Source organism: Simochromis diagramma, unplaced genomic scaffold (assembly GCF_900408965.1).
Source record: "Simochromis diagramma unplaced genomic scaffold, fSimDia1.1 OVJJ01000251.1, whole genome shotgun sequence".
Lineage (NCBI taxonomy): Eukaryota > Metazoa > Chordata > Actinopteri > Cichliformes > Cichlidae > Simochromis > Simochromis diagramma.
The window spans coordinates 536923-558250 of NW_024387463.1; the positions used below are offsets into that span (position 1 = coordinate 536923).

Below are 21328 nucleotides of genomic sequence, written 5' to 3' on the forward strand. Positions count from 1 at the left end.
AGCCAGAGCAAAGCTTTTCGCCAAACAAAACTAGAGAATACCCCTCGTATGAGCAAGTCTGCGACCGACAGGCTGACTAATGTTATTGCCAAGTGGATAGCGATGAACTGTAGGCCGATAAATATAGTAGAGGACGAAGGATTGACAGAGGTGTTGCGTCCAATGACCCGTCATACAAGCCGCCGTGCAGGACTACAGTAACAACCAAAATCAGCAAAATGTACGACGGCGAAAAGAAAAACAAACTTGAGATTTTGACGGAGGATTCTCCCAACTGTGTTGCTATAACCGGAGATCACTGGACCTCAGCTGGCAACCACAGCTATTTTGGGGTGACTGGACACTTTATTGATAGTGAGTGGAACCTCAACTCATTTGCACTGACCGTCATGAGAACAGAAACCAGGCACTTTGCTGATAAATGCGCCGAACAGTTCCTCAAGGTAGCAAATGACTGGGGTATTGAAAACAAGATATCCACCATTGGCACAGACAGCGCAGCAAACATGCTGGCTGCTATGAGAGCACTTCCATATGAGCACATCGCCTGCAATGCTCACATTCTCCAGAGGACCATCACGGTATGTCTCGATAGCAGTGGTTTTGTCGGTGTACTGGCAAAGTGCCGCAAGATTGTTGGTCATTTTAAACAAAGCCCTGCGAGTACCACAGAACTTAACCAACAACAAGTAGCACTCGGAAAGAAGAGCGATCAACTTATACAGGATGTACCCACCAGGTGGAACTCGACTCTCGCAATGGTCTCACGCCTCCTATGTAACCGAGAGGCTGTCCAGGCTACGTTGGACCAACAGAACCACAGGTTGGTCTTGCCAACCGAAGCTGAGTGGGCGAAACTGCAGAGGCTGGAGCTCCTGCTTGAACCATGCAAGTAAGTTCAAATAAACACCTTCCCATTTTAATTATATAAACTACTGTTACATGTGTAAAATCAAAATTAATGAACATAACAAGGAACTTTTAAGGACAATTAAATTGGGAATCAGTTACACTTTGATTTAAATGAATCCAGCTAGGTTTATTTAGCAAACCTCTCCACCTCTGCAGGTATGTGACAGAGCTGCTGGGTGGTGAGGCCTACGTCTCTTGCTCTGTAGTGCTGCCTGCTTTTCGCCATCTGTACCGTGTCATGGACATTACTGATGATGATCCTGCCTACGTGGTGAAGTTCAAGAATGCCTTCCAGAAGGATCTGGCAGCACGACGAGCTAATGGCAACGAGATATGGTTCGAGGTGGCCACAGCATTGGATCCACGGTTTAAGGATTTGAAATGTCTTCCAAGAGAAAAGAGGGAACAGGTAGGACAATAAGGTTAAGCTGGACTAATGAGTCCAATTCATTATCAAATCAAACTTTTATTTATTATATGGAACACAAAGTTCTTTACAAGATTAAATAAAATAAAAAAAAAGCACTTAGTTTTAATCACAATCATTCATTCATTCATTCATTCATTCATTCAGGTGTGGACCATTCTGGAGAATATGCTCCAGGCAGCAGAGCCCAGAAGAGCAGATAGTCTCCAGCCCTCCACAGAGGATGATGGACCAGCTCAGAAGAAGAGGAGGAGCGAACTCCTTCTGGGGTCTGACTCTGACTCAGAAGATGGAATTGAGTCTGGAGAGCTGCAGCGCTACAGAGCAGAACCCAGCATCAGTATTGATGACTGTCCCCTGCAGTGGTGGTATGCTCACTCAGGAGTCTATGAAAAGCTGTCAGTCCTAGCACAAAAGTACCTGGCCTCCCCAGCTACCTCTGTACCCTGTGAGAGACTCTTTAGCCTTGCAGGCCACATAGTGCAAAAGAAAAGGGCAGCCTTGCTTCCAGAAAATGTTACCAGGCTGGTGTGCCTTAGCGACTGGCTGAGGAAGAAGAAATGAGACACATGTGGTCAGCATAGCTGCTGTGTCATTTGTAGCCTACTAGAATAGATTGCTTGATGTTCAGCACTTTTTTTTGTGATGGAAGAATACTTTGATGTGCTAACTTGCAGCACTGCAATGTCAGTTTTATTTTTCATTATCTGAAGCAGAGGAATTTCAGTGCTGTATTGCTCAGAAAAGAGCAACTCTGATGTGCTAACTTGCAGCACTTAATTTATTTGATTTTATTTGTATTTATTTTCCACTTATTTTACAAAAGAATACAACAGTATGTAAATGGTTGCATCTGTTTAACGTTTGTTAAACAATAAATGACTTTATAAAGTCACTTTCTTTGTTATATATCAGTCTTTTGGTCTGCCACAATAAGTTGAGGGCTTTCCTCAGCTATTTTTAGGTGAGATTAAAAAAGAGATTAATTAGATCAATTAATTAAAAATCATAATTAATTAATCTCTATTTTTTTTTAATCTCTTGACAGCACTAGTTATAATTATACTTGTTTGCCTCTCTTTCGTCCACTTTTGTCTCTAAGCAACGTTACTCGGCCTCGCCTCCTATAGCTCCGCGTTTGCCACTACGAAACAACTCAAGTTATTTTTCCCACGTCGACCAGCATCTGGACAACCACCTTTCACTGTTTATACTGTTACTAAAATGAATAAATGAATCATTGGCCCATATAAAGGAAAAATAAGTCCAGCTGAGACACAGACTATTTGCGAGCGGGGGCGGGGGGGTGAAACGAGTGTGAGCCGCCTCACTGAAAGCCGTGCTAGCTAGCCGCGCTAGCTAGCCTCACTGAAAGCCGCGCTAGCTAGCCGCACATAAAAATCAAAGAAAAATCATCATGCCTCTAGGATGTAAACACTTTAACTATTAATGAGTTTGTGTGAACTGTACCTTTGTGTTTTTATGTTTTTTAACTACATTTTACACAAATGAACGGAATAATCGATGTACCCACCTCGGGAGCCACTAACATTTTGGCCAGGGAGGCTCGGCTGCGCGCCCCTCGCAGTTGAGTCCATATTCTCCTCCCTGAGAGAGTAAAAGGACAAGAGGATAAGAAGTGCAAAAAGCAAGTGTACAGTGTGATGCAACTAGCTAAAGTTACGTACTTAAAACGCTGGCAAACGTCGAAGCGAACTGAAGTTGCCCTGTTCTGAACCTACCGTTAAGTAGTGATGGGTCCAGCAACACTGACGCATGTATCAAGCTCGGCTAGCGATGCCTGTATCGGTGTGTGCGTCGCTTTAAGAAAAAGTCACGTGATCGATACAGCTGCTGTACAACGCGCCAAACTGTGTTTAAAAGGTACCGCATCCGCCAACGGAATGAGTCGCCACCAAAAAAACACAAAATTACTCTCGCAAAGATTAAAAAATAATAATAATAATACACATCTCTCCATAACAAAATGGAGAAAAAGAAATGTTTCTGCTGTGTGGGATCATTTTGATCTTTTAACTGCAAATAAGGTAACTGTTTGTCTGTCTTTGTTTCAGTGTAATCTATCAGAATAGAAAAAAAACAGCAATGTGACTTGAAGTGTAAATTATTTATTTCATTTTATGCAGGTTAAATGTCGCATCTCTTCTGTGGAGCTTTCTTACACAAACAAAAGCACCTCCTCAGTCTTTAGGCATTACAGAGCCAAACATGAAAATGAGGAGACAAACACACCGAGAATGAACACTGGTAGACCTATATAGGCACTGAACATCTTTATCATCATTTTTTTTAATTAATATGTGTTTTATTATTTTCATCTAGGAAGACTGCTCTGGACCAGGCAGTCCTGAATTTTATTATAAAGGACTGCCAACCCCTTAGTATTGTGGAGAGAGAGTGTAACGTACTCAGGGAATAGGAAGACCTCTTATCAGAACCTTATCCACCTGGCTTTACAGCTTTTGTGTACCCCAGCTTCATCTGTTCCTGTGAGCTTTCCAAAGCTGGGGAAATGGTGTAAAAAAAAAAAATCGCAATAGACTGAATGCAAAAACATTGGATAAACCTATTTTTCTGAATAGAAATTTATAATAAACTCTGAGTCAAATGGGTAATATTACATTCACAATACTTTCATTTTAATTTTCACTTAATGTCATTCATAATATATTTTAAAGATGTCTACAATATTTGTAATATAGAAGGTATAAAATGATTCCATGGAAAGTGCAATGCCTTACTGTGTATACAGTGTATATAAGTATGACTAGGTCATTGAATCAGTGTCTGTTGTGAGTCTCAAGTAAGTTGCCTGCAATGATATTTAAGGTCCAGCAGGTGTCAGTATGGAGCAAAACAGCAAAACTGTGTCGACACAGTGTCGATACAGTTTGGGGAATGTGCTGAAACGCTTCACGAGACCTCATCTACCCATCCCTAGTGAAAACCTAACACTCAACTAGTTAGTTCAAACATGACCACACTGAGGTTTGTCACATGGATAATACGTGGAGTTGGTTCAAGGGAAAAGAGGCTTAAAATTACTAACCGATTAGATGACTTACAGGCAGACAGGAGACACGTATGTCCAAAACATCTGTACACACAGTCACTTCTCCACAGTTCCCTCAAACTTACTCAGCCTGTTACAATTTAAAATAAAGAGGCATAGCCATTTTAATTAGCAGAAATATGTACATTTTCAAAATAAAAGTTCTAAATGTTGTTAACTCCTCCTTTTTTCATTATTTCTTTTCTTCCTTGTCGGATGACTCTGACACCACACTTTATAATAGGAGGAGACTTTATCCTCGTATTTAATCCAGAAATTGACAGGCTCAGTACAGCAGTGAGTCAAAGGATGTTCTTAAACAATACATGAGTAATTTTGGTCTTTGCGATGCTTGGCTTTCACATCACCCCACTCTCAGGGACACCTTGCTTTCACGACTACACCACTCATAATCTGGTTTAGGCTGCTTTTTTAGTTAGCAGCATCACAGGCATTCAGATTCATCCTGTCATTGTCAGTGATCCTGCACCAGAATCTATCTCTCTGACACAGAAAAGAGTCAGACCACTAATTAGGAGCTGGAAATTTAACACATTATTACTGAAAGAACAAGACTTCATTAATTCAGGTACACAAAGGTACTTAGGTGCACCTGTGTGTACACCTGTGTGCACACACAGGTACTCACAGGGACTCTATTTTCTCACAGGGACTCTATTTTCTCACAGGGACTCTTATCTTCTGAGGGGCTGAGGCTGTTCTTTCAGCCAATGCTCAGGATTTTCTATGAGTCCATCCTCTATGCTGTGTCATGCTGGGGCAGCAGGAAAAGCTGATCTGAAAGGCCAGTAATGTTGTGGGGATGGAGCTGGATTCTCTTAAGTTGGCGTCACACTTCATGAGGTGCTGGCCAGTCACAGGAGTGTGTTCAGTGAGACACTAAGATTTTCCAAATGCACCACTGAGGAAATCACTCCTGCCTGTGGCTCTATCTCCATCTAATGCACACCCTTAATATCTGCACATCCTCTACCAGTCAAAATAACAAAATAACAAAGTTTTACAGTTGAGAGTAAAATGACAATAATATATATTTAATCTCTGTAATATTCTGGATTTTTATAATAAAGCTTTTTTTGTATATATCAGAGCTCTTTCTTAAGCTCTTTCTTACATTTTGCAACTTTGTAATTTATTGTAATATTTAACTTAGTCCAGGTTGTTACTGTTGTTGTCTCGGAGCAACAGTAACCACATGATTTCCTTAGGGATCATGTGGATTAATAAAGGATTCTGATTCTGATGACATGGGCTTGCTTTAGCGTTGTGGTTTTATTTTGAAAAATGTGCCGGAAGTGATAGCGGCCAGTTGAGCGGACTTCACGCTGTTCTCGCTTAGCAGAGAGAATTACAGCTGGAACCAGAAAGTTCTCCAGAGTCCAGTTCTGTGGACGGAGCAGAGGTGGACTGACACAGTGAACCACCGGATGTGGATTTAAAAGCGGAAATGGAGGCAAGAAGAGAAGGTTAGTTTAGTCGCTGCTGCTGGAAACAGGCTCAGTGTTGTGCTAGTGCTGCTAAGCTAACGTTAGCATCGTGCTACAGATGCGGCTGTCGGGTTCAGCAGCAGTAAACAGAACATTTCAGGAAGTCACGGCAGAACGTGTCGGGGATTTAAAGACAGCAGGTCAAAGAGTGTGATTATCTTCAGTCTGGGGTGTAGTCTCGTTGTCAGCCCGAAAGCCGGAGCCTCACAGATGCCTCCCTATTATACTTAAAATGCTGCCATTTGTTTATAATATACACTCGTGTTCCAACTGTGGCATCCGCATATTAGTCAGTTTCCACGAACAGCAGCACAGACCTGCTAGTATATGATAAAGTGATCTACTACAAGCTTCGATCGCACCTGTTCAAGCACTTTCTAACATTAAAGTCTCTATGTGTGCCACAAGCGTCGGTGATAACCAGAGACCACAAGCAAGCATTCTGAAGTTTGTCCTGTGCTTTTTGTGCTGTCCAAAAACTGTTATGATGGTGTATATGTTGATTAATATTAAGTTAAGTTGAATATATGTTAATACGACTGGAGATTTTCTGCAGATTTTTCTCTGTAAAACAAACGGCGGTGGATAGAGCAGCTACAAAATTAACATCAGAGTTTGTTAATCAGGTGCTCTGGGTCCTGCCAGCTTTTTCCAGTAAAGGATGTAATTAGGGCTGGGCCATATTATACTGTTTACAGTAATACCGGTACAATGTTAGGCAACGAAAAGAAAATGAAATATCGCGATAGAATATGGGTAAAACGCGCATGCGCAGTTCCTTTGTTTTCATACGCACATGGCCGATTGTTGAGTGAAACAGATGAACCAGAATTGGTTTGTAAAAATGGTGCAACTTCAGTGATGTGGAACTGGTTTGGTGTTTGTCCCTCAGATACACGACAAAGCACATTTTTTTGTAGGACATGCAAGCGGGCCGTCGTTATTGCCGTATTTGTTGGACTAAGGTGCTCTTAAATCTGGGAGTAATCTGGGTCCTAAACTCCGTATGCTTCAGGTCCCAAAGTCAAACGAACACTGCGGCATCACTGAGAGTTAAAAACTGTCTAAATTCTTTCATCTTTAATAAAACGATCAGCGTTGCTGCTTTACCAGGTGTAACAATTCAGTTTAACTTCCAGGCATCCATGAAAACAGAATTTATGACATTTAACAGAGTTAGAAGTTAGCAGGAAGCTAGCGGAAGTTAGCTCGCTAGTTTCGCTAGTTACCTAAGCATGATATAGCATGTTCTGACAGGAGAGATTTCTGAAACATTCAAACGTACAGCTCTGCTATCACTTCCAACATAAATGAAGACAGGAAACTAAACAGCAGTGACGTTTGTAGGGTTACTGAAGTTTGGCTAGCTGGTATATAATGATGTGCCACGTGATCGCTAGCGACACAGCTATGTTAGCATAACAAACACAGTGAAGCTGCAGGATGAACGCTAACACTTTTCCATTCGATAAAAGTTAACGTGAAGGTTCCTGATGGTTAGAGACAAATGCAATTGCTGTTGGGATGATAAATATTTTATATCGGGATATGAGATTTTGGTCATATCGCACAGGTATGGTGTGAAGAATCTGTGTTTACAGTGCTGACCTTTCTTGAGTGGAGATCATTGCTGCCTCAGTTGGGCTTCTGCTTTTTAAATACTGGTTTAATTATGATTGATGATTAAGATGTTGGGAGTTTCCAGGCCATGGATCCAAATGTTAAATCTCTGAGCCATTTAGTTGTCACTTTTGCGTTTTTCAGTTCAATTCAATTTTATTTATATGGTGTCAAATCACAACAACAGTTGCCTTAAGGTGCTTTATACAGTAAGTTAAAGATCCAACTAGGGCTGGGACATATCATACCGTACCATATCGTAATGTTGGGCAACGATAAGAAAAGGAAATATAAAATAGAATATGGGTAAAACGCGCATGTCCAGTGCCTTTGTTTTCATACGCACATGGCGGAAAAAGCATGGCGGCAACAGAGAATGAGAAGGGTGAAAGCGGATCATTGAATGAAACGGATGAACCAGAACTGGTTTGTAAAAATGCTGCAGCTTCAGTGGTGTGGAACTGGTTTAGCTTTCGTCCGTCAGATACACAACAAAGCACTATTTTTGGTAGAGCATGCTAGCGGGCCGTCGTTATTACTGTGTTGTTTGGAAAATACGGCACATAAGTCGACAGAGCCCCTTATAATCCCGTGTGCCTTATGTATGAACTCTGGTTGTGTTTACTGACCTGGAAACGATTTTATGTACACGGCGCTCGAAAATCTGTCAAATGTTTCAGTACGACTTTGCTAAGCTACGAAGCCGCACCGCTTGATGGATTGTGGGAGCATTACGGCTATCATAGGCAGGAGCCTCGTGGAGTGATACGTACTGTGCTTCAACATAATGTTACCGTATTGTGTGTGTGTAACCTCTTTTTAAGTTTTGTGGATATTACACATGGTTATGCTGAGGATATGTCGGCCAGTTTCCACTGGAAACGCCTTTTGGTTAAACTGTCAGCAAAGAATTTGCTCTGTTATATTTTTATATAACTTTAATGCACATAAAAAACAGCTGCTTGTTTAAGTGAAAATACATTGATGGGTTTTTTGCACTAATAAAGTTGTGGAGTTGTAAAGTATTTTGTCTGGTGTCAATTATATCGTCAGTTATATCGTTATCGCAAATTTTCAAATGTATATCGTGATAAATATGTTTGGTCATATCGCCCTGCTCTAGACCCAACAATAACACAGAGAGCTCCATCATGCTGTCCAGATGGGTACATTTTGAGTTTGGCTATTCCAGACTGAGGCAGGTCCAAACGCCTGGTCAAAGTTTCTGTAGGGCTCTGTATGTTTTAGTTTGCATTAGTAATGTCTGTTTTTGTATTGCAGCTTTTAGGATTGTGATTATTCAGTGTTTACTTAAGTTCAGCTGATATTAGAGAGTTTTGGTCACAGAAATCCTAAGGAGGAGGAAAAAGGTTATACTGGATCTTCTCCAGCAGGAAAATAGAAGAAAAGAAGATTTAATGCAATAACATGTATTTTATTTGTATATTTTTGGATTACACAGGAGTAGATTCAATTCACTGTTATTTACACAGCGCCAAATCACAAGAACAGTTCCCTCAAGGTTCTATATATTGTACAGTAGACCCTACAATAATACATACATACAACAATCATGTGACCCCCTATGAACAATAGAGGTGGGAATCACCATACATCCCACGATACGATATTATCACAATACTTAACGCACGATACGATATTATTGCAATTTTATTTATTATTATTATTATTATTATATTATTATAATAAAATAATATAATATATTATATTATTATTATTTATTTATGAAAACTATGCAGCCCATTCAGCAACTGAAGAATTTGAAAGTAAATTAAAACAAAATATAATTTTACATTAAATAAAAAAGTTTTAAACTTAATTAAAATAAGACATGTCTTAAATTAAAATAAGTAAACTGTCATGTTTATTGCTGCCAAAAAAAAGTTAAACACTTTTGGACAGTGAAGGAATGTCAGGATTCTTGCTCAGAAAAAGGATCAACGTGCTCTGAAGTCAGAGCACAAAAACCTTTTTTGTAACAAAATATCGATTTCTGCTGTCCCTGTATCGATACATTATTAGCAAACAAAATATCACGATACTACACAGTATCGATTTTTCCCCCCACCCCTAATGAGCAAGCACTTTGGCGACAGTAGGAAGGAAAAACCCCCTTTTAACAGGAAGAAACCTCCAGCAGAACCAGGCTCAGGGAGGGGCGGGGCCATCTGCTGTGATTGGTTGGGGTGAGAGAAGCAAGATGTCTTTCTGAAAGCGCTGTAACTAAGTGTAAGGATATATTTCCTCCACTGTTGTGATCTTCAGTGCCTCGTGCCAACACAGTGTAGAGCAGCTAGAACTCCCGCAAAGGTCGATTATCTTGCTAATAGTTTTACTTCTTCACTGCGTACAACTCTAGATACTGTAGCTCCTGTGAAAAAGAAAACCTCAGATTAGAAGTACTTGACCCTGGTATAATTCTCAAATGCGCATCTGGAGAAGAAATGGCGTCATGCTAATTTAGAAGATCATCATTTAGCCTGGAGAGCCAGTTTTCTGCTTCATAAAAAAGCCCTCTTTAAACCTAGAACATCTCACTGATTGAAGGAAGTAAGAACAAGCCTAGATTTCTCTGCAGCACTGTAGCCAGGCTGACAAACAGTCAGAGCTCTGCTGAGCCAAGCATTCCTTTAAAAGGAAAACTAAGATCAGCTTGGAGCTCTGAGGAGGCAGGAATGATGTCCATCAATCAGGACTTGGTCCTGAAGCTGATATCCAGCTGAAGTTAAGAAGAGGGTTCACCACTGTAAATCCTGGCTCTATTTTCCAATAAAGGTCTTTGAATCTTATGAAATGCTTCTGATCATTCTTCACTTCATCATAGAAACATAAAATAAGTAATCTCAATAAAACATGTATTGTATGTGTATGAAACACATTTGTGCCACTCTACGTCTGAGTGGAAGTGTTTCTTGGGCGTCTGCTTTACTTCCCTCCTGTGTCCACTGCTGTGTCTGCAAACTGTGTTAAAGCAGATGGTGAATACAGTGCAACCAAGCAGATTAATAACAAGTCCAAGCTGTCACAAATCATCTGCATGTAGTATTTGTGGTTTCAGTGACACTGAGTAATGTCAGTGTTAATGTCTGTGTTTCAGGTTTACCTCCAGATGTCCAGAAGGTAATAGTTGGTGATGAAGAGGAGCAGGAAGGAGTATTCATCAAAGAGGAACAGGAGGAGGTCGACATCATCAAGTTCACATTCAGTCCTGTTGCTGTAAAAAGTGAAGAGGATGAAGAGAAACCTGAGTCCTCTAAGCTTCATCACACCCTGACTGAGAAGCACAGAGACTCTGTGGGAGGAGAGGATGCTGGCAGACCAGCACCAGATCCAGGTTTAGATCCTGAGGACAAGGACATGGAGACGGAGGTCCATGAAGGAGATCTGGAGGAGAGCAGTGAACCTTCAAGCTCGGAAGAAAGCAAAGTGCTCGCAGGGGATATGAAATGTGTCTCGGGCGAAGAAGCGCTCATCTGTACCGAATGTGGGAAATCGTTTAAGCGCATGGCACACCTGTTAAGGCATAAACGGAGCCACACAGGAGAGAAACCGTTCGGTTGTCCGAAGTGCGACAAAAGATTTGTTCAGAGCGGAAGTCTTAAAAAACACCTTTGGACTCACACGGGCCAGAAACCGTTCAGCTGCTCCGAGTGCGGCCGATGCTTCATGGAGAAGGCGGCGCTGACGAACCACATGACGCTTCACACGGGAGAGAAACCGTTCAGCTGCTCCGAGTGCAGCAAACCCTTCAGCTGCCGCTCGGCCCTGAACGCTCACATGAAAATTCACAGTGGGGAGAAGAACTTCAGCTGCAGTACCTGTCTCAAGACGTTCACCTGGAATTATCAGCTGAACAGACACAAGTGTATCAGTCCGAAACCAGCCCGAAACCGAGTGCTAATGCCTCGGCCTCACAATGACAAAGTAGTTGTGTTTGTACACTTCACCTAGTGATTTCAGCGGCTGAGTTATGAAGTTTATTTCAAACATAATCATGATTTCATGTTTCTTTGATGAATTAGATGCTCAGAGCGTTTTCATTGGTCAACGACTAACTTGAGACAGGAAGAAACTTTTTTTTTATTTTTTTACTTGAGTGTCTTTTCAGTGTGTGTTCTTTAAAAATGCTCAGATTCACGTTTAGTTCTGGATTTCTTTTTGGGGGGTTTGTTGGAGGCAAATTTATGAAGTTCAGAAGTAATGAAAACATCCTGATGTCATTAGCATCATCGCTCACTCTCATCAGCTATGGAGGACCACAAGAGCCACGTGTATCGAAACATTACTAAAGTAATTTATTATTTTATCATTTAAAATAAAAACACTATTTTTAAATCAATATTTCAAAATGAATTGTCAATCCATTAATAAATACTTCATATCGAAAATTAATTTCACCTGTTTATATATATATATATATATATATATATATATATATATATATATATATATATATATATATATATATATATATATATATATGGCTAATTACTTTGTCAAAGAAACTCTACACTGTAACGAATCAACACACAGATTCTTGGTTGAATGGTGGAGGTTAGGAGAGGGGGGCCAGGTGGCTGTCATCTGGTAGTTAAAAACTGGAGGTTATTAGTCAATTATCCAATCCGAGGATAGGCCGAGACTCCACCCAGATCCCCAGCAGGCACGCCCAGGTGTCCACCTCCTAAGAGAGAAAAGGGGAAAACAAAAACCCACAGCCATCCTCTGGTGGGAAGAGTAACACAAAACAAACACAACACTGGATCATAACTATATATATATATATCTCTATATCTCTCTATATATATATATCTAGATATATATAGATATATAGATATATATCTATATCTATATAGATATATAGATATGTAGATATATAGATATAGATATATATCTATATATCTATAGATATCTACAGCCTTTAAACTAGCAATAAAAATGGTGAGAGTAAACACAGCAGTCCAGATGTTACCACATACACAGCTGGACATAAATAATGATCCAGTTTTATTTTTGACATGATGGCTGTTTATTAATGCAATTTGAAATTTAATACTCAAAAGATGGATGTTTGATGAATTCATCAAGTCCCAGCCTCTAACACAGTGTGCTGAATCTTAGCTTTGAATGTCAGGTATATGCCAATAAATACAATTTAAGCATTCACTGTGGTAAAGATGCCAGGACTCTGCAGTCTATGCACACCTACAGGCCAGTGGACTCTTTCAATGATGAGGATGTAACATCCTGGACAGGGAGGAACGCTGGTTTGAGGGCGGAGTTAAGAAGGCCATTTACGTGAAAAGGGAAAGACCATCTCTGAATGGAGGAGGGGCCTAAGGGTACATCTGTCACCATCTTACAATGCTGTGATTGCAGCCATTCCCCAGCTCTCTGTGAATGGGACTCATGGTTGTTGATCAATGATCATGACAATTTGGATATTAATGATCAAGGAACTGACCTCCCAGCCCATTGTTCCTTCAGTGGGCTGGTTTCAGTCATTGTGCAGATGTCCTGTTTAAAGGTTGGAAACCTGCAGTCAGCTGAGACTGAAGAAGTCACCTGATGATGATGATGAAAGGTTTCTCCCACTGAAAACGTCCTGATGAACAGAATCAACTTTAGGATTTCCTTACCTGGATGACCGAGCATGCATCAGGACATTCAGTAGGCAACAGTCTTTCACACTAAACACAAAGTCAAGAACAAAAACCACTGAAGTCAAGTCACAGAAACATAATTTTGGAGCTTTCTGTGAAGATTTCAACCACTTTTCCTCTTTTTGTTTTCAAATGAAGCTGAATCAGTGGCTGTCAGTAAGCTTCTCCATATCAATGCCTCTGAAACAGAGACATCAAAAGAATAAAGATGGCGGACATGAATCAATCCAGTGTGGGTCGTTTCATGGACAATCTGAGTTCCTCCCCTCTGAACCTTCAGGATCAGCTGCTCTTACCCCTCAGCTGTTAAAGGCCGATGGGGTAAAAGGAGGGGCGGGTTCATAACAGACACCGCAGTTTGTAAATGTTCATTAAAGGTTTAACTTTCATTCTGTGAACATTATCAGTTAGTTGCAGGAAGTACACGGGAGTTGGGCAGAATTGAATGATTTTTAATTATTGTTGAAGTGCAGGAGACATTTTCATTCTTAAAAAACTTTTACACCAAGAATCTCATTTAGAGAGTGAGGCGGTCGATTCGAAAAATGCTGTTTTCTTTTCAGGCTTGCTCATCAGTTTCACACTAAATGTAATGATTTTATCGCTGCAAAACATGCTACATGTTGTCTGGATGCATGCTCAACCATCCAGGTAAGGAAATCCTAAAAAGCTGATTCTGTTCATCTGGATTAGCGTTTTCTGACCGACTTGAATGATGATGAAACGTTTCTCTCACTGCAAACGCTGCAGCCAGATGAACAGAATCAGCCTTTTGGCTTGTACGTGTTACAGTTAGCTGGTAAATATAGTGAGATTTGAAGACAGTCTTTGCATTTTCTCTTAGGCAGTGTTACCAGCAGCAGCATGGCACAGTTACTGTTTCATGGTACCTGAGTGGGCTGATAGTCCACACAGGAGAGGGCACAAAGGGAAAAAGAATCAGAGGTTTTAGAATAACTTTAATAAATCTTTGTCCACTATCAAACGTGGGTAAAAGACTTCCAGTTTAAATCACCTCCAACAGCCATGCCTGTCACTACATGTAGAAAGGAGCCATAAGACAAGAGCTGGTAACTGATCTGGAAGCACACCAGCAACAGACTCTGGTACCTTAACATGTTTATGCTTAGAGTACGCTTGGGGAGTGTGATCGTGTGTACAGCGTCTCTATGTTTGTCTCCAAGTTGGTTGAGTGTGGAGTAATTGCATATGAGAGCATGAGGGTGGGAATGGATGTCTGTATCTGTGTGTGCCTGTATGTCTGTGTCTATATGTCAGGTTGGGTATCAGACGCCACCTCTCTGAGGACATTATATTTTCTCCTACTGTATCATGCTGCTGAGTGACTGCTGCTCGTCAAACACATTTCATTGCAATGTTGACCCTGTGCTAACTTGCATATGACAAATAAAACTGAAAACTGAAACTGAAACCTCTAAGGTATGGAGGCCTATCTCCCACCACCACTTCCCCTGCCAGTGGCAGACGCCCTCAGACATCGGTGCGTTGGTGGTTCTTTGTGTCCGGGGATGGGCGTCCAGGTACACATTGGCTCACTCCTTGGTGGCTGCTTGTCGGGGCCTGGAGCCTGGGGCTCGCTCTGGCCCCTTTGGGGGGTGGGGTGCTCTCGGCCCGGGGCTCGGTCACTCAGGCACAGCTGGCTGCCGGCGGAGCTCACGGGCGCGTCACTGCAACTCCCCCTGGCTTCTGCTCCGCGGCTGCTGAGTGAGCCCTCATCTGGGACTCTCCTCAGCTCTTTCTGGGACAGTGGCGCGGCTGCCCCTCTGTTGGTCTTCCTTGGTCTCTTGTGTTCTGGGGGCCTCTGGATGTCTGGAGTTTTGATCTCCTCCATACCTGCTTCATGCCCTGGAGGACGGGGCTGTGCCCCCCCCCCCCACACCCTCTAGCAGATCATTACATGAAGGAACCTTTTAAAAACAAGCGCGTCCATGCTCACAGGTGTACACACGGGTGATCACACCCACAAACTACACCCTTTTTGGCTCCTACCTCAAAGCACACTGTGTTCTGTTGATCTTATGTGCTGCACAATAATGTTTAATATTTAGTATTTACTGTCATATTCCCATATATCATTGTGATGTTGTTTATTCTATTACTCTCGTTTTCTTCTGCTTGTTTTCTTTTTTCATTCTCAACAGGTGAAATTAAAGTATCTACTGTTATCTATTGTTAGCTAGTTTATTGTGATGGTGTTGTTTTTATTATGTTGCTCTTTGTTGTTTGCTTTCTCTTCTGTTTTTTTTTCTCCATACAGGTGATCCAGGTGTCTTCCCCCCCTTCTCACCGTCTCTTCTCCCCTCTGGTTTTCTTTCTCTCCCTCTCTTTCTTTCATTCTTTCTCCCTGTCCTATCCCTCAGTCATGTCTGTCCCGTTTGTAGCAACCGAAAATAAAATAAATTCATAATTATAATAAAGGTCAATCAAATGGACCAATATGGCAAGGCCATGATGATCCACTTGGTAAAGTAAATCCACTTGGCATCTTTCTTGGCCTTCAGACAACAATTCTGATGGTAAAGATCCAAACGGGACAGGCAAAAGAAAAACATGTTTATGAATACAGGTGGTTAATTTGATTTTTGTAGGGAAGAAAAAGTTTGCAGATGTTTGCGCTGACCTCTCAGGGCGCCAAGTGTAAGGTGAAGAGTCACAGTCTCAAGCTTCTGTGCATGTTGGGGCATCCAATCAGAGCCACTCAGAAGGTCAACCCACAGCAGATACTGTCTGTGGGATGTTATACTGCCTCTGGTTCTGAGCGCATAGTCAAGACTGCACAACAACATGTCCAGCTTTCCTTCAGTTACTCACAACCAGCACTCATCCACTAAACCTGACTTTAGTGCTGCATTCCTTTTACCTCGGAGCTGCTCCGCACTTCCGCATTGACTGTGTTCCAGTAGTAGTCGGAAAAACAGGAGCTGATTTGCTCTGGCGTAGACCCGGGACACTCTGGAGAGATTACGTCTGTCGGCTGTCCTGGGAAAGGTTCGATGTTTGAGGAGGCGGTGAGAGGGGGGTCGGGTCGCCCCTGCTGTCGGCTCCATAACCCGACTTCAGATAAGCAGAAGAAAATGCACGGATGATTTATTTTAGATTTCAACTTTACTAAAGTGGTTGCAATGAATGTTTGAGTCATTGCATCATGGATAATGCACCCACAGTGAGCCACACATTCCAGTTTGTTTTTGTCATATTTTAGTATTACATGAACATCGTTTGTAGTGACATGTTTTCATGTTTAATGTCGGTTTAGTTTCAGTGTTTTCTGTCTTCGTTGTCTGTTTGCAGTATAACGCGTCACGTTGAGGTGCTGCACAGTACGATTCATTATTGACCAATGTGATTAAAATGGTTTAAAATGCCTTTGTTATTCGTTTTGACATTTTCCATTTAACGCTTCTCAAATGTAACTTATGTAATCCTCACATGAGACAAAGCCAAAGGCACTCCAACACCCCAACAAAGCAACAACAGGAGAAACCTGTAAAAAACAAGCTGGAGGTTCAGGACTTCTGCTTAAGTCATAAATACACAGTGAGCGAGCACCAAGAAACAGAACAACAGGATGAGAGTATGGGCAGAAATCTGTGCCATCAGAAACTGAATTTGAATAAGTTCAATTTGAATTTGAATTGCTCAGATTGAATCTGAATTCTAACTTGAATAAATGCTTTTGAAAACTGAATTTGAATTAGTCTAATTTGAAATTGAATTTATGGTTTGAAAATGATCATCACTAAATTGAAATTGAATTATATATTTTGAAAATGAATTGATTTGCTTTGAAACTGCATTTTATCCTTTAAAAATTCAGCTCTCGAATAATTTCAGTTTCACTTCTCACCATTCAGTTTCAGTTCTACAATTCAATTTCAGTTCCAAAATTCAGTTTTTTGGAACTTACATCCGGTTCCGGTTCAAGCGCAGATTAATAGAACTACGTTTTACTAACGGACCGAAAGTGTTACCGACGGGAATCTACAGCGTCTTGAGCTGAATTAAGACTTCAGAAGTCATTCGTCATGTCGAATGACCAGCAGCTAAACTCTCAGGTTGGTAATAAATGTATTACATGTATAAGAACAAGCGTCATGTTAACAAACGATAGCCGTAATGTAACTTTTATGCTTATTGTAGCTGCTAGCTAAAAACGCTAATTTAGCGTAGTTTGCCCTGAATTCAGCTTTGACAAACAAATATGATCGACTGTTTCTAGTAGAATTCCAGAGTTGTCACCTTGTACCCTCTCAGAGTACCCCCTCTGTATGCTTGCAGAGACCCCTACAGTAGGGCAACATGCAAAACAGTGTCCAAACCTTTGTATTTTAGCTTTATTTATGTCTTGTACAGCATCCCAACTCTTTAGCTAACTTAATAACTTTAGCTAAAGTGAATAGTTAGTCTAATTCATTAGTGCAGCATTACTGGGTCACCTCTGTTTGAAGTGATATAATGTGATATACAACTATCACTGAAACAGCAAACTTTTAAATAAGCAAACAACACTTCTCATTCTCTAAACGTTTGGCCACAGCTGTAGATTACACTATCAGTGCTTGTTCACTCTTGACAATAATAACATTTCTAAATTTACTTTGTGCATTTACAGGTAAACAATATCTAATATTTTATCTAAATGACTGCTTTGTCTTTGAAAAGGGTGAAGAGCCTGAGGCTGGTGACAGTCCAGTTCTACTCGAAGTACATCCTTACAGTGGCTCACAGGACAAGGCCACATTCCTGTCCTGCCAGAAGAGAAGAGAAACTTCAGAGTCTTCATGCAGTTCAACCACACCTGTCATATTCCATATGACAGGGGTCTCAAACTCCAGTCCTCAAGGGTCAAAGTGTCATGCAACTTTTCCATGCCCTCGAGGACTGGAGTTTGAGACCCCTGCCGTATAGTGTTCATGCTGTTTTCTACCCCACAGTTACAGCATGTCTGACTGCCTGTTCAGCATATGCAAAAATATATGAGTTTAAGCATGTGATGACTAAGGCCTTCCATTATGGTGTTTGTCATCACATGTCACAGACATCTGGATGATCATTTGGAATAAACAAAAAACTATAGCCTAAACTTGTTACTTCATCTTATCTTTATTATTATTATTGTTCTTATTTTACATTGTTAGGCATTGGGTTTATTTGTAGTAGTCCTTTCCAACTTCTTTCCCTCTTCCATGTTACTGTGGCAGCTTGTCAGCATCTATTTGGGGTTGGGAGTGGAACAGAAAGTAAGGAAATCCAAAGTGCCATTAAAACCAGGAGAGGTTCTTATATTTCAGAAGAAGGGATTAATTCAAAAGACCTCAATGCCATATTTTATTTAGGAACCCTAGAGAGCACTTTGCAAAATAACACATTCTTATAATTTCACCCTCAGATGAGCCAAGCTACGACTGTCAGGGAAGGTGATGTAGGTACAGAGCATATGAGAGTGGTTAAGTTAATGTCTCTTGTCTAGATGAAGGCACAAGAGGGATCAATGGCAAGGCGTAGAGATTCAGTATCTTCAGTCTTCAGTGCACACTCCATTTCTGGCACAAAACACCTGTAAAAGATGGTCGATTTAGGAGGTGACCCGACAACTTCAGCCTGTCAAACATAGTAATGGAGCAGTGTGTTTAAAAAAAAAAAAAATCTAATTAAGCATGCACTCAGTACCCTAAGAATTATTATGGTAGTTAAACACAGTGATAGTTGTATATCATATTATATCACTTCAAACAGAGGTGACCCAGTAATGCTGCACTAATGAATTAGACTAACTATTCACTTTAGCTAAAGAGTTGGGATGCTGTACAAGACATAAATAAAGCTAAAACACAAAGGTTTGGACACAGTTTTGCATGTTTCCCTACTGTAGGGGTCTCTGCAAGCATACAGAGGGGGTACTCTGAGAGGGTACAAGGTGACAACTTTGGAATTCTACTAGAAACAGTCGATCATATTTGTTTGTCAAAGCTGAATTCAGGGCAAACTACGCTAAATTAGCGTTTTTAGCTAGCAGCTACAATAAGCATAAGTTACATTACGGCTATCGTTTGTTAACATAACGCTTGTTCTTATACATGTAATACATTTATTACCAACCTGAGAGTTTATCCGCTGGTCATTCGACATGACGAATGACTTCTGAAGTCTTAATTCAGCTCAAGACGCTGTAGATTCCCGTCGGTAACACTTTCGGTCCGTTAGTAAAACGTAGTTCTATTAATCTGCGCTTGAACCGGAACCGGATGTAAGTTCCAAAAAACTGAATTTTGGAACTGAAATTGAATTGTAGAACTGAAACTGAATGGTGAGAAGTGAAACTGAAATTATTCGAGAGCTGAATTTTTAAAGGATAAAATGCAGTTTCAAAGCAAATCAATTCATTTTCAAAATATAAATTCAATTTCAATTTAGTGATGATCATTTTCAAACCATAAATTCAATTTCAAATTAGACTAATTCAAATTCAGTTTTCAAAAGCATTTATTCAAGTTACAATTCAGATTCAATCTGAGCAATTCAAATTCAAATTTAACTTATTCAAATTCAGTTTCTGATGGCACAGATTTCTGCCCATATGAGAGGGACAAGAAGAGTCAAGAACAGAAAGATGACAATTGAACTAAATTCTGCAGCAATACCAGATGATCCTTTAAGTAATATAAGACTAGGCTTGTTTGTGTTCGTGCTGTTAGACCAGAATGGAAACTGTAAGGATCACAGGTTGGTAGAAATGTTTCTGATAACATTGTAAAATATGACCTGGTGTGACCCACAGAGCAGAAAAGAGCAGTCAGAAGAAAGAACACAAATTTAACCCTGTATCAGAGCCAGGCTGCTGAAAAACACAATAAGCAAGAAAAAGACGGCAACAGCCAAAGTGCAGAAGCTGCCATCCATAAACGTGGGCGACCTCACGGTGCCTCTGTCCTTTATATACAGTCTTTTCCAGAGGTGGGACCAAGTCATTGTTTTGCAAGTCTCAAGTAAGTCTCAAGTCTTTATCCTCAAGTCTCATTTAGTCTCAAGTCAAGTCAAGTCTCAAGTCAAGTCTCAAGTCAAGTCTCAAGTCAAGTCTCAAGTCATGTCAGGCAAGTCAGAGTCGAGTCTCAAGTCACTGGAGTAAAAGTCCGAGTCAAGTCACAAGTCTGAAACTTTGAATTTCAAGTCCTTTCGAGTCTTTAAAAAAAAAAAACAAAACGAAAAAAAAGCATGTTGCAGTTATATGCTAAATGTAAATATTAGACCATGTAATTTTAAAATCTGAGTTTTTCTCAACACATGACAAAATAGTGAACTTAGAAAATATACACAAATTGTGAAATTGCACCTCTTTAAAATGCAGCTCAATTAAACCTAGCTCCAAGAATAATTTTCACCGACAGTTCTGAGATAAGCTGCATGTTATTCTTGGATGCGGTTGTAGGACCGGCTTTAAAATCGCATGACAAAAATATCATACACATTAAAAAAAACTGCATCACCAACGTAGCCTGGACAACATTTGCTAGTTAGATGAAGTCAGCTATCTCATTGTAGCATATTTATGTGCATATTTATAATTATACGGTTCTTGGAGTGAGTGCACACACTCATGAAGTTTAGTAACTTCAGGTCACTGCAACAAGCCCAGGTACAGTTTACCGACGGATGGGTACAGGACCTTGAAATGCACCGTGTAGAACGAAAGACCATCGTACGTATCATAAGTTTACCAGTCTCACAAATCGTCGTCATAAATACACATTCATTAACCGTTTATTAATAGGACCTTTGAGCTCAACGGTAATTAATTAGTAGTGGAAATAATTTCTGGTACCCATCACAGAAATGTAGCAGTGACAATAATATTGTATGCTGTAATCGTACTGGGCAATTAGTGATACAAAACAACTGTTTTATCCTGTGAATAAAAGTATATGTTTTTGTCAATGTACCATAATAACAGAAGCGAAACGCAATATTGTGTCAGGACAATTCACTATTTATGCACAATAAACAAAGGAGCATAGCGCGACAATTTCTGTTCAGCGCCAGACTTGCTTGTAACCTATATCACCAATTATGTTATGAAAATGACGTA

The 21328-nt window shown here is 40.5% G+C and overlaps 2 protein-coding genes across 2 annotated transcripts; both read left to right on the forward strand.

Moving 5' to 3' along the window:
- The first annotated feature begins 265 nt into the window (after window positions 1–265).
- Window positions 266–2276, forward strand: LOC120723186 (E3 SUMO-protein ligase ZBED1-like). The gene is made up of 3 exons (XM_040014538.1): window positions 266–892; window positions 1069–1321; window positions 1487–2276. Exons 1-3 carry the CDS (start codon window positions 390–392, stop codon window positions 1901–1903), a joined length of 1173 nt encoding a protein of 390 aa, XP_039870472.1. The 5' UTR covers window positions 266–389; the 3' UTR covers window positions 1904–2276.
- A 3443-nt stretch (window positions 2277–5719) lies between these two features.
- LOC120723187 (gastrula zinc finger protein XlCGF42.1-like) lies at window positions 5720–11949 on the forward strand. Its single transcript, XM_040014539.1, has 2 exons — window positions 5720–5899; window positions 10659–11949. Exons 1-2 carry the CDS (start codon window positions 5881–5883, stop codon window positions 11510–11512), a joined length of 873 nt encoding a protein of 290 aa, XP_039870473.1. The 5' UTR covers window positions 5720–5880; the 3' UTR covers window positions 11513–11949.
- The last annotated feature ends 9379 nt before the right edge of the window (window positions 11950–21328 follow it).

What these genes read in the sequence shown, in the direction of transcription:
- LOC120723186 (XM_040014538.1), top strand. Translation starts at nt 390, where the DNA reads ATGAGAACAGAAACCAGGCACTTTGCTGATAAATGCGCCGAACAGTTC. An exon ending in CTCCTGCTTGAACCATGCAA is followed by an intron (nt 893 to 1,068) that starts GTAAGTTCAAAT and finishes CCACCTCTGCAG; the next exon opens with GTATGTGACAGAGCTGCTGG. An exon ending in CAAGAGAAAAGAGGGAACAG is followed by an intron (nt 1,322 to 1,486) that starts GTAGGACAATAA and finishes TCATTCATTCAG; the next exon opens with GTGTGGACCATTCTGGAGAA.